The sequence below is a fragment of the Balaenoptera borealis genome (assembly GCF_965194805.1).
Source record: "Balaenoptera borealis genome assembly, chromosome: 3".
Lineage (NCBI taxonomy): Eukaryota > Metazoa > Chordata > Mammalia > Artiodactyla > Balaenopteridae > Balaenoptera > Balaenoptera borealis.
The window spans coordinates 104,231,886-104,243,917 of record NC_138866.1 but is presented as its reverse complement, the minus strand read 5'-3'; the positions used below and the strand labels follow the sequence as shown (position 1 = coordinate 104,243,917).

The window sequence follows — 12,032 nt, the reverse complement described above, 5'->3', positions numbered from 1 at the left end:
TTTTATGAAATGTCTGGAATAGGCAAATCCAGAGACACAAAGTAGTTGTCAGGCTATGGGGAGAGGAGATTGGGGAGTGACTGCTGATGGGATGGAGTTTCTTTTTGGGGTGATGAAAATGTTTTAAAATTGATTATGGTAATAGTTGTATAACTCTGAAAGTACTAAAAACCATTGAATTATACACTTCAAATGGGTGAGTTATATCTCAATAAAGTTGTTTTAAAAAAAGAAAAAAGTGAAAAACTTCAGAATAGATATTTTAACTCATTTCATTCATTATATCTTATTTATAATTTTTTCTTATATCCTGCCTTTTCCATCTCAAAGGTAAGGAGTCTAAATCCTTCCACACACCAACCATTATAGCAGGTCCACAGAACATAACAACGTCTCTTCATCAGACTGTTGTTTTAGAATGTGCGGCCACAGGAAATCCCAAACCAATCATTTCTTGGAGCCGTCTTGGTAAGTCTTAGGGGAAAAAAAAAAAGTCTTTTTCCTTCAACTTTGTTCATACGGGTGAAACTGATAACATGTTTATTTTATGTACAACACACATGTTTGGCAATTATGTGGCTTTTATCTTTCTGGTATTTCAGCGTGTAGAGGAAAAGTTTTAGCATAGAAAATTTTAGACTTTTTATGATAATGATTGTTTGGATAGTGATCTTTTGACAAATTTTAGATCACATGTTACATTGTTTTAACTGAAGTGTTCTCTTTGAAATAGATCACAAGTCCATTGATGTCTTCAATACTCGGGTACTTGGAAATGGTAATCTCATGATATCTGACATCAGGCTGCAACACGCTGGAGTATATGTTTGTCGGGCCACTACCCCGGGCACACGCAACTTTACAGTTGCCATGGCAACTTTAACTGTATTAGGTATGTTTTCTTTCCTTCTGCAATCAGGAGAATCTTAAGTTTTAACATTTGCTGTTTTATCTCATAGCTTACTTCCACTTTTCTTGAATTTTGTAGCATTGATATGAAATTGTAAACCAGTGATGAATTTTAAGAGGAACTTAAAGCCCTATGTTAAAATATAACTAGAATCACTCTGAAGTTACCATCCTGTTTGCTTTTATAACATTATGGTCCTTCTTAGTTAATTTAAGCTTCCTTTTTATTTCCTTCTCACCCACCTACAAATTCATATACCCATTGACCAGTCTAAGATTTTAATCTGTTGTCTCCATGCATTCACAAGTAGCTGTATATTGGGCTTGGTTAAGTTAGGATTATGGCACACATATTTTTAGTGTGTTTATATAGATGGTGTCAATGGGGAAAGCCTGGGGAAAGTGGACATTAACTGAGCAATGCAGAGAAAAGGCATCTGGAGAGATAGATAGATGTAGAGTGTAGACAGGAAGCTCAGAATGTCAAATATTTTCAGGGATGGGACTTGCGTCACTTGCTGTACTCTTCCTTGACTCTATATCATTCCTGTTTGCACCACAAAAATATTTTCTTTTTTCTTTAAAAATAGCTCCTCCTTCATTTGTCGAATGGCCAGAAAGTTTAACGAGGCCTCGAGCTGGTACTGCTCGATTTGTATGTCAGGCAGAAGGAATCCCCTCACCCAAAATGTCATGGTTGAAAAACGGAAGGAAGATACATTCAAATGGTAGAATTAAAATGTACAACAGGTGGGCTAAGTCACTTTGCTACTATTTTAGATAAGATATAATGGCTTTAGTAATTCTTATGTGAAACGGTTATAGTTATAATATCAAATACCTAAATTATCCTGGTATCTTAAACTGAAGTAAAATCAGTAAGAAATTAACTTAAGACTGTAATATCAGCATGTCAAAAATCCTTTTGTATTTTATATTGTGGATCACGGAAGTGGTAGATTATAATGAAATGAAGGTTGGAACAGTTCCCCAGACCTGGGTTCTGATTCTGGTAAGCCACCAGCTAAGTTATTAGCAAGCATGTTAACCCTTTGGAGTCTCAGTTCCTTGTTCCATAAAGTGAGGAATTTAGAAGGAAATAATTAAGTCACTAAGAGTTCCTCCACAGTTCAAACTTAATGATTTTAAGAACTCATTTTTATTAGTATAAATATGAATCTTCTTGTATTACTCTTGTATGTTGAACAAAACTTTTGAACATTTTTGTTGACCTGAATTTTATGTAACATTGCAATGTTACAGAAATTAGATGCTACTACAGATTAATATACTTTCTTAATAAAAGCCAAATTTTAAAAAAGAGATTAAGCTGTCACCTAAAGCAAACAGGATTTGGATATCACAAGTACTTATTTATATAGACTCAGAAAATAAGAGTAATTTTAAGCAATTCATATAGATTTTTTTAGTAGGGCTGGTCACACAGTCTTTTGTTCTTAATAACTTGTTTTTTAAAATTAAGAGTGCACTTAGTAATAGCTTAACTTTATTTTTATGTCATCCTTAGAATTTTCATTGAAATAATTTTTTTCTTTCCTCAGTAAATTGGTAATTAACCAGATTATTCCTGAAGATGATGCTATTTATCAGTGCATGGCTGAGAACAGCCAAGGATCTATTTTATCTAGAGCCAGACTGACTGTAGTAATGTCAGAAGACAGACCCAGTGCTCCGTATAACGTGCATGCTGAAACCATGTCAAGTTCAGCCATCCTTTTAGCTTGGGAGAGGCCACTTTATAATTCAGACAAAGTCATCGCTTATTCTGTGCACTATATGAAAGCAGAAGGTAAGCAATTTGAGGACTATTTATTTTTATGTGCTATTTACTGTCAGGGATTTGTTTTCAATATAAATGATGTCTCACATAATCCACAAAAGATTTTTGAAGTTCTGTGGCATTTACCTCTTTTAATAAAGTAATTACTATATCACCTGTGTATAAATTTTTTTGTTAAATTTTGTATTGTTGTATACTTTATGTATATAAGTATAGTTTAAGATTTTCTGTTTAGAAAAAAGTACCATCTCTGCCTGCTAAAAGTTACAGAGTGGTGTACTTATGAATTTCGTTTCAGCCGAGATGTAAATTCCTTACCTAGGACTTAAATATATCAATTTAAGTGTGCAGTTACATAGGAACAATGGTGTAACTGCTTAATAAAATAATAAGGTGAACTGTAGTCACTATAGCATGTTATTTTTAAAGGGGAAAGTAAACATTTTCAGATTCCCTGTAATATGATTTTATATATTTTGATTATTTTCTGAAATCTCATAGAACTCTCTAAAAATTGAGCAGGATACTCTTTATTGATATCTCATTTATTATATAAAAGTAGATATCAAATCTTTCTTAAAATTTTTATCCAGTTCCATTTCTGGAATCTTTTTTATCCTCATATTTTCTTTTGGCAAAAATTTAGAGGAAAAGGAAAAACTAGTTATAAATCCTAGAGATTTCACTATTGATTTCTCATGGAAACAATGGCAGAGGTTTACAGATTTTAGTTGTATACAAAACAGCCTACTTTTTATGTGATAGACATTCCAAACAAATTCAGATACCCAAAGAGTGGTGATATAATAAAATTGTCTGTAGAAACAGGTGGTTTGTTGTTGTTTGTTTTTTGTACTTTGAAGTAGTATTTTGAAAAGGAGTATTTTGAATTTAAATCAGGGGTCATGGTAGCAAGAAGAATGAAAGTCTGTTAACTGAGCATGTTGGAGTATGTTAATTCCCTTTTTAATGATTTAAGAAGGTAAAAGGAATGCTGGTTTTGGTGGAGGCCACTCTTGTTCGCTATTATGGTTGTTTCATTAGAGCCCTCCACATGCGGCTCAGTGGTCTATTCAAAGGCAGAACAAGGCTTTTTAATTCGAACTCTAGGACCTTGTTTGGTAGGTCAGAAATCGTACTATGCGGTTCCTAATTAACGAACCATTAGCTAGTCTGTTGTGAAATGCCTGTAATCTTGTCTAATTAAAATGCTATCAAGTTAATTCAGAAATGTGGGAAAACTTAATAGTGGAATTTGCCTTCTGTTTTGTTTATAAATCCAGTGTGGAGAGAAGGGGCTCCATCCTTAGAGAGTTTTGATTAAGTTGACGTGCATTTGCTGTGAATTGTTCACAAAGCACAGTAGCTGCCGGTGCTCTTGTTCCACTTTACAAGTTTACTCTGTAGGAATTAAATCCCACAAAGACAAATCCTCTTCTATACCTTGCCATGCATATTTTATTAAGAATTGCTGAGAATTTTTTTCCTCTCTTGGGGGGGGGGGAAAAACCTCATTGTGGAACAAAACATTTTGAAGCACATTCTGTGCCTCCCAGTTCTTTTGCTTTCAATGTAAGTAAAAGAACAACTTGTGTCAGTCAAATTTAATAGAATCTCTAGGGGCAGAATGAGATCTTTTGCAGGACAACTTTTGGTTTGGTTTGTTTTTATAAAGAGTAGAGCCATTACATTCCCTACTGTCCCTCCATTTATGTTTAAAAGAAAAAGGAAACCATGAGTTTAAGCAAGTAAAATTTACACTGTTAATGAACTACAGTACTCTGTAGCGTTAAACTCTTTTGTGTTACTGCTGTACATTGTCTCTGCTGTGGGTTTTGACTAGATGTTAAATGATGTTTAGAGAAGATTAATTGTTTTCAGTTTGATTTATTCAGGAAAAATTCAAACTAGTAATTTGTAACAAGACATGGTTACTTTTAGAAAATAAAAACCTTCCTATTCACATTTTTTAAAGGGTCACAAAAGATAACAGAGAGATCCAAGGACCAGTGTTTCATAGTGGAAGAAAATGGTAATGGTCTTGTTAATTTTATTTTGAATATTCATAATTTTTAGATACTGATTCCTTAACCTAGGTTTAAACAATGAAGAGTATCAAGTAGTCATCGGAAATGACACAACTCATTATCTTATTGATGACTTGGAACCTGCCAGCAATTATACTTTCTACATTGTGGCTTATATGCCAATGGGAGCCAGCCAGATGTCCGACCACGTGACACAGAACACTTTAGAGGATGGTAAGAAAACGTGACTCTACGTCATCTCAGCATGAACAGTAGTAATATGCTTTATCGCTTTCAATGAATATGTGTTCTAACTCAGAGAAAATATCCTGGTTTTGGTTTAAAAACAAAAACAAATGTGATAACCAGCAGGCTAATTTACCATTTCAAATCTTACTCTCAGTTTTTGGCAGTAACATGATGAAGAGCACTTTCATTTATAATTCGTAATACAAATTTTAATAACAAAATTGTCCTTGTATTTCTTCAAGTTCCTGGTTTAAATTGTAAATGCATTGCAGGGTTTTTGGTTTGTTTTCTTTTCTTTACTGAGGAGAACAAAATGTGAGATTCTCTAGGTGGGAATAAATATAATGACAGTTACATATTGAGTGTATGTAATGACTGGAGGTTAGAGGCATTGGACTTCTGAAACTGGGAGTTTAAGAAGTTTAGTACTTGTCAGTTAAAAAAATTCTTATAGAATCAGATAGCAGTTAGTTTATTTTTAGATACATTGTACTTATTCTGCATAAGCAGGAAAGTATTGCCTGTTCAGTTTGTTACCTGGGGTTGGAAATTGAGCTGCTGTCCTTTTGAGGGCAGGCCTCCATATACTCTTATAACGGTGGGAAATTCTAGCCATTAAAATAGTCCTGGAGAACTGATTCTTCTCCTCTGACTCTTCATCTCTCTCTTCAGGGCCTCTCCATGGCCCATTTTTGTACTCTGCAGTGTGAAAGGGGGATTGTTTAACATATACTTAATTATACTATTCTTCCTTTACAAATGTTTTTGCATCCTCAAGAAATGGTCCACCTTTAGTTTTCAAAACATTTTTATATAAATGATTCTCAAGTCTTTTTCTTTGTCCATTTGGTCCCAAATCTATTATATCTCTATACTACTACTTGTGTAAATGTTTATAAATTCAGACTTTTACTAAATGAAAAAATTGTCATTGATCTGGATGCTGAATTCCACATTTCAGTTTTCGTTTAAGAGTCTGTTCCATTTTAGAGTGAACCATGACCTCTCTGGTTACCTAATTACATTTAACAACCTCTGACATGCATATCTAAGGTGAAACACAGGCTGGTGTTTGTTGTAGTTGTTTTGGGTTTATTTGGTATATGAGGTGTATTCCCCCATACCCTTCCAGAAAATGTGTCTTACCATAGCAAGCTACTGGTTAAAGCTTGCCAATTCCAGTTAAGTTGTGGTCTCAAAGTTTTTCTCCTTTTAAACCTTTCCTTATTCTGCAACTTTTTTGTTTAATTAAGTTTCATTTTGTTTTCTGGATAACATAGAGACTTCTGACACTGCTTTTCAATTTTCTGCATCAGTATTCCCCGATTTCCTCAGCCTGTACTTCTCAGACTGAGATGTGTGGGTGTCCTAGTGTGCACGTCAGATACGACTAACACTTTTGGAGTGTTTACCACTGCCTGTTCTAAAAACGTTCCCTCCATTATCTCCTTTAATCCCTACATAACCCTATGATAGAAGAACCATTGTTATATAAGAGATAGTAGTGTGTAGGGAGTAAGAAAATAGGCTCTAGATCTACTTCTTCACTTAACAAGCTGTGTGACCTTGGGTAAGTGATTTGACCTCTTTGTACCTCAGTTTCCTCAGCTATAAGGTAGAAATGATAATGGCACTTTCTTCACTGGGTTTTTGTGAGAATTCATGAGTTCATACACATAAAGGACTCAGAAATGCTTGATTGGTTTTCCCTTTCCTACCTATTATTTCATTCATTCAACAAATATTTATTGAGTACCTGCTATGTGTTATTCAGTATTTAGTAGTGAATGAAAGAGACAAAAAATTGTCCCATACCTTGTGGAGCTTACTTTCTATTGTGGGAGATGGGACAGAGGAACAATAAATAAGATAAACTGTCAATGATATGATCTGTTAGATAGTAATAAGTGTTGAGGAGAAGGGGAAAAAAGCAGGGAAAGGGGTAAGGCTTTAGACAGAGATACCTCATGTAATAGGTGACATTTGAAGACCTGAAGGGAATGAAAATGAGGGAGCTGGCTAGGCAGATGGCTGGGGGACGTGAATTCTAGGAAAGGACATACATGGAAATTGCTAAGGGCCTGAAGCACAAGCATGGTTGGACTGGAGGGAAGAAGCAGAAAGCAGCAGGAGATGAGGCACAGAATGAATGAGGAGCCAACCATATAAGCAGGTAGGGCTTTGTATGAATCCATCATGAGGACTCTGGCTTTTACTGTGAGTGAAATGAGAGCTATTTTGAGCAGAAGAGTGACAAGATCCGACTTGCAATTTAACAGCAAATGTGTTGGAGACTAGATGGTGAAGAAGAGGGCAGAGGCAGGGAAATCTGTCAGGAGGCTATTGCAACAAAACAGGCTAAGGGTGACGGTGCAGGGACCAAGGGGGTGGCCGTGTGAGTAGTAGAGTCATAGGATTGAATGTGGAGAGTGTATGGGGGAGTCAAGGGTGACACCAAGGTGTTTGTCTTGAGCAGTTGGACAAATAATTGCCATTCCTTGAGGTAGGAAAGCCTGTAGAAGAAGCTATTCTTTTCATCCCCATGTTGTATATGAAGAAACCTAGACACAGAGAAATTAATTTGGCCAAGATCACACACAGTAGTAATTGATATAACAGGAATTCAGTTACACAGAGACTAACTCCAGAACCCATCTTAGCTCTTAATATTAGACTGCCTTCCAGTATACTTGGCTCATTTTCCTGGACTGCCTGTTGTATTCGAATTATTTACAGGGAAAACATTGTTTTCATATTAAGCACCATATATTATAATTAGGAATACAAAATTCACACTAATTTTTAAGATACAACTCTTATTAAACACTTCAGATTATTTGTCAGGTTATAACCCTGGTGTCCTAAGCTTCTCCATTCTTGTGTAATTCTCTCTTCCTTGTTTTAAGGCATTTTGGTAGGGTTACTGAGAAGTATTCTCATATTAAGTAAGCTCATATTAATCCCAAACAACATCAGAACGGTCACAACAACAACAGTGAAAACCTTGCTTTCTTTGGTTCTCTATATCAGATCCTCCCTCATTATTTTTTCCTTCCTTTTTCTGGTTTGTACTCTGCTTGACTGGAAACCTCAGCTGGGGCTGAAAGTATCTCTCTCTCCTTTATTATGTGATGTGTTGCTGTTAAGATACTTCAATAAAAACTGGTGTGCTAGTTGACAATTTTGATTCTAAATATTTATAAGCAACCTGTTTTCTTGTATGACTAGTTCCCCTGAGACCTCCTGAAATTAGTTTGACAAGTCGAAGTCCCACCGATATTCTCGTCTCCTGGCTACCAATCCCAGCCAAGTATCGGCGGGGCCAGGTGGTCCTCTACCGCCTGTCCTTCCGCCTGAGTACTGACAACTCCATCCAAGTTCTGGAGCTCCCAGGGACCATTCATGAGCACCTGTTAGAGGGCCTGAAACCTGATAGTGTCTACCTGGTGCGGATTACTGCTGCCACCAGAGTGGGGCTGGGAGAGTCTTCAGTATGGACCTCACACAGGACACCCAAAGCTACAAGTGTGAAAGGTAAATGTTGACTACTGAGGAAGAATAACACAGTATTTTTCTTTTTTTTTTCTTATCTAACTTATGTTTATATTTTTAAATTTTGTCTTATGAATTAAAGTATTCCATCGATCATGGGCTTAATTGAAAAAAATTTTAAACTTTTTATTTAGTTGCTTTTTGCATGGAGCTCATTAGTGTGTAAAACTTTTGGTTACTCTTTGTTTACTTAGCAGATCCTTCAAAGACAGATGGGTCCAAATCAAATTGAATTACCAGAAGTTATATATTAATAGAGACCTAATTAATATCATTGCCATTGCCATATTTTTTTTTTTAAATCATCAGTTTCATAGAAAAACTGTAATACTAGGAAGTTCCAGACCCACCTCCTCTTTTACTAATGTGGAATGTAACATGACTGGGCTTTTTCTTGTTAATTGATTAATAATAATGCCTGTTCTATCACAGGGGAATATTGGATGGTCAAAATTAGGAACACATATTGCTTCTTTGAAAAAACTTAAAAAGCACATGTAATTTTGTTCTTATTTATTATATACCTTAGTTTTTTAGGTAGTATTTTATATTTTTAATTCTGTCTCAAAATTTAATATCATTGTGGAATTTTTAATATTAAGGTAAAGTAAAATTGTTGGAATTGAATTTTTATGCAACTGTTGGTTTAAAACAGAGAGAGCTATATACTATCCTGTGTTTTCATGTGCATTACGAGTTTCTTATACATCTGGTGAATTTTTCTAGCCCCTAAGTCTCCAGAGTTACATTTGGAGCCTCTGAATTGTACCACCATTTCTGTAAAGTGGCAACAGGATGCTGAGGACACAGCAACCATTCAGGGCTACAAGCTGTACTACAAAGAAGAAGGGCAGCAGGAGAATGGACCCATTTTCTTAGCTACCAGTGACCTTCTCTATACTCTCAGTGGTTTAGGTGAGTGAACCTGTACTGTGTTTTTCCTTTTTTCCTTCCTCCTTGACCAATTGGGAAAAAAGTTATAGGATATAAGGCAGAAGTAATGACTTAATGGTAAAAAGAAAAGAATTGACCCTGCTACATCATTGTGCATATTCTACTGCTTAAGTCAGTGAATGGTCCTTGACTCACCATTGTGAGTGAATCGGTACAATGTCAGATAACCAGGTAATCTTTCTATCTTCTCCCCACCTTTGGGCATCGATTTTCTTTCTAAAGTTCACTTCTGGTGGAGTGAGAGCCTGATCAAGTCTTGTGACTGTGTGGTGGATGTAGAATAGAAATGTAAAATTAGGAATATCACCAAATGATCAGATAATACACAATAATTTAAGTTTAACTTAGAAATTGCCTGAGAGTGCCAGGTAGGTGTATTATTTTGCATGTGTAAAAGGTATGTAAATTATGTACAAAATAATGCTCTTACATATGACCCATGTAACTGTAAATATTTACTTTATGTAGTTCTAACCCAGAAACACTAAAGAAAAAGCACTTAATTTTGTGTTTGGGTTCATCAGAATTCTGAAAGACACGTTTATTCCCTATTCATCCTCTCTTTGCACAGTGAAAGGATTTCATGATGAAAACATGTTTAGTAGACAGTAAAGACACTTATAACTACAGTAAATGCGTGAGTATAAACATACTCAAGGTGTAGAATGCACACTTAGCTATTTGTTGCTTGTGAGTAGATTTTTACCCTTAAGCACAAAGCAGCATCAACTAAATTCTTACTGGATTTTTATCACACCTTCTGCACATAATGGAAATTTACAAGCACTCTGGCTTTCCCTGTAACAGACTGCCCTTTGGAGTGCAGGAAGGGAAGAGGCACGGTGGTCCCACAGGGGACTGCTTCATTTTTTTCCCCTGGCCTCACGGCACAAGCTGTGAGAACAACATTAGACCCAAATCCCTGTGCAGTAAGAAGCAGTGGTGGGAATCTGTTTTCAGACCCAAGGACGCAGAACCCCATCTTCCAGTTCTTTGCCGTAATTTTTCAGGTGCCGTTTTGCTTGTAATCTTGTTGTGCTGGATTTTAATTGAATCTGCATTAGGTTAAGTTTCACAGTTGATCCCTGTCACACAGCTTTATAAAGGACGAGGAGAAGTTACATATGTTCCAGGGTGACCTTCCTTAAGCCATTGATACTCAGATGACGTTAGCCCAACCTACTGTCAGCCATTCAGCAGCATTTATTTCTAGTCATGCCTTCTCAGGGTGCCCTCCCTTTCCACATGCATGTCATTTAATCAAGAAAATTTTAGTCAGTATCAAGTAAGAAACAGGATTTGAGACAATTTTTGATGAAAAATCATACATCAAACTCAGTACCTCCAATTTCTTCACTGATAAGGAAGTATACATACATTGAAGATAACAAAACAGTAGATTGTTAGACAAGTCTTATTGAACATATAGGTAGCTTATTCTAAACAGGTGAATAATTTATTAGAAAAAAACAAAAGACTCCTGTGCTTGTGAAAAGTTTAGAGAAACATTTTATTGAAACTTAGCCAATTAAAAACAATTCTTTAAAATGTAAAATTTTTCTACAGATGGCATATATATATGAAGACGATCCATTGATTTTTGTTGAAATTTTTTGTAATCTCTGAATAATAGCTTTCCATCCTATATACCTTTATTTCTTCCTATGTTTTAAAAATAAATCGCATATATTCACTGCCTGTGTTTTTATGTCATAAAATCCTTTGCATGTGCCATTTGCAAAGGATTTAAAATCATTTCATAGTGCATACAAGTAGGAAATGATTTTGTTTTAGTCAGTATACCCCGTCTATTAAAATAGCCGCGTATCTCCTGACTGGAGTCAGACCGAGTGGCTGGAGTAATTGCAGTGCAGGGTTGCAGAGTACTGTCTCACAGCCGTAGGGCTTTCTTGTTAGACGGCCCGTTCCATACCCCTGGCGTTGCCGTGTCCAGGGCTGGATCGGCTGACTGGCAGGGATGCAGTTGTGTGGATTCAGGCACTGTGCAGCTGTTGACTAGATCACCTTTAAGATGCCTTCTAATCTTGAGAGCCCTAGGGTCTCATCTTCCTTTTCTAGAAAGTCACTCTTGGGGCCTAGCCAAGCTTACAGCAGGCGAATGGGTTTAACCCACTAAGCAGGCAAGTGTTAACAGCCCTCACTCCTCTCCGTCTTACTTTTGGCTGTTGGGAGAGCAGTATGTTCTATTAACTGGACAACTGACCATCTGTGACCATTTTTAGCGAGAGCATCTGGCGGTAGCTGCCTGTTTAACAGAGTGTGATGTGTCTAGAGGGCAGTAGGTTAAGGGAACCCTATCTGTGTCTTACATGGTGAATACTTGCTTTTACTGAGCTTTTGCACATTAAAGAGACTCTAACCGGAACTAGATTTACTAAGTGGGCTTGGAAATGAAATTTAAATGCTTTTGTTTGCTGATTCAGTGTCAATTTGAGTAGGAAGCTGATGTCTCAAAATTTCATTTTCATACTAATCCCCTTTCTGATGCCCTTTTCGTTTCCACTTCAGGTAATGAAGTT

At 36.2% G+C, this 12,032-nt stretch overlaps 1 protein-coding gene and 1 long non-coding RNA gene across 4 annotated transcripts in view; one reads left to right on the top strand and one right to left on the bottom strand.

Moving 5' to 3' along the window:
• LOC309626872 overlaps positions 1 to 12,032 on the bottom strand; it is a 174,034-nt gene that overhangs the window by 16,306 nt on the left and 145,696 nt on the right. The window lies entirely within an intron of this gene.
• PRTG (protogenin) overlaps positions 1 to 12,032 on the top strand; it is a 135,303-nt gene that overhangs the window by 58,562 nt on the left and 64,709 nt on the right. For all 3 annotated transcript variants that reach the window (XR_014243401.1, XM_082388010.1, XM_082388009.1), the window contains 7 exons: positions 331 to 468; positions 734 to 892; positions 1,500 to 1,659; positions 2,472 to 2,719; positions 4,807 to 4,971; positions 8,215 to 8,520; positions 9,265 to 9,453. Coding sequence is in view for 2 of the 3 variants with exons in the window: in XM_082388010.1 (XP_082244136.1) it covers positions 331 to 468; positions 734 to 892; positions 1,500 to 1,659; positions 2,472 to 2,719; positions 4,807 to 4,971; positions 8,215 to 8,520; positions 9,265 to 9,453 (1,365 nt within the window). In the remaining variant the exon portion in view is untranslated. The remainder of the gene's footprint in view (positions 1 to 330; positions 469 to 733; positions 893 to 1,499; positions 1,660 to 2,471; positions 2,720 to 4,806; positions 4,972 to 8,214; positions 8,521 to 9,264; positions 9,454 to 12,032) is intronic.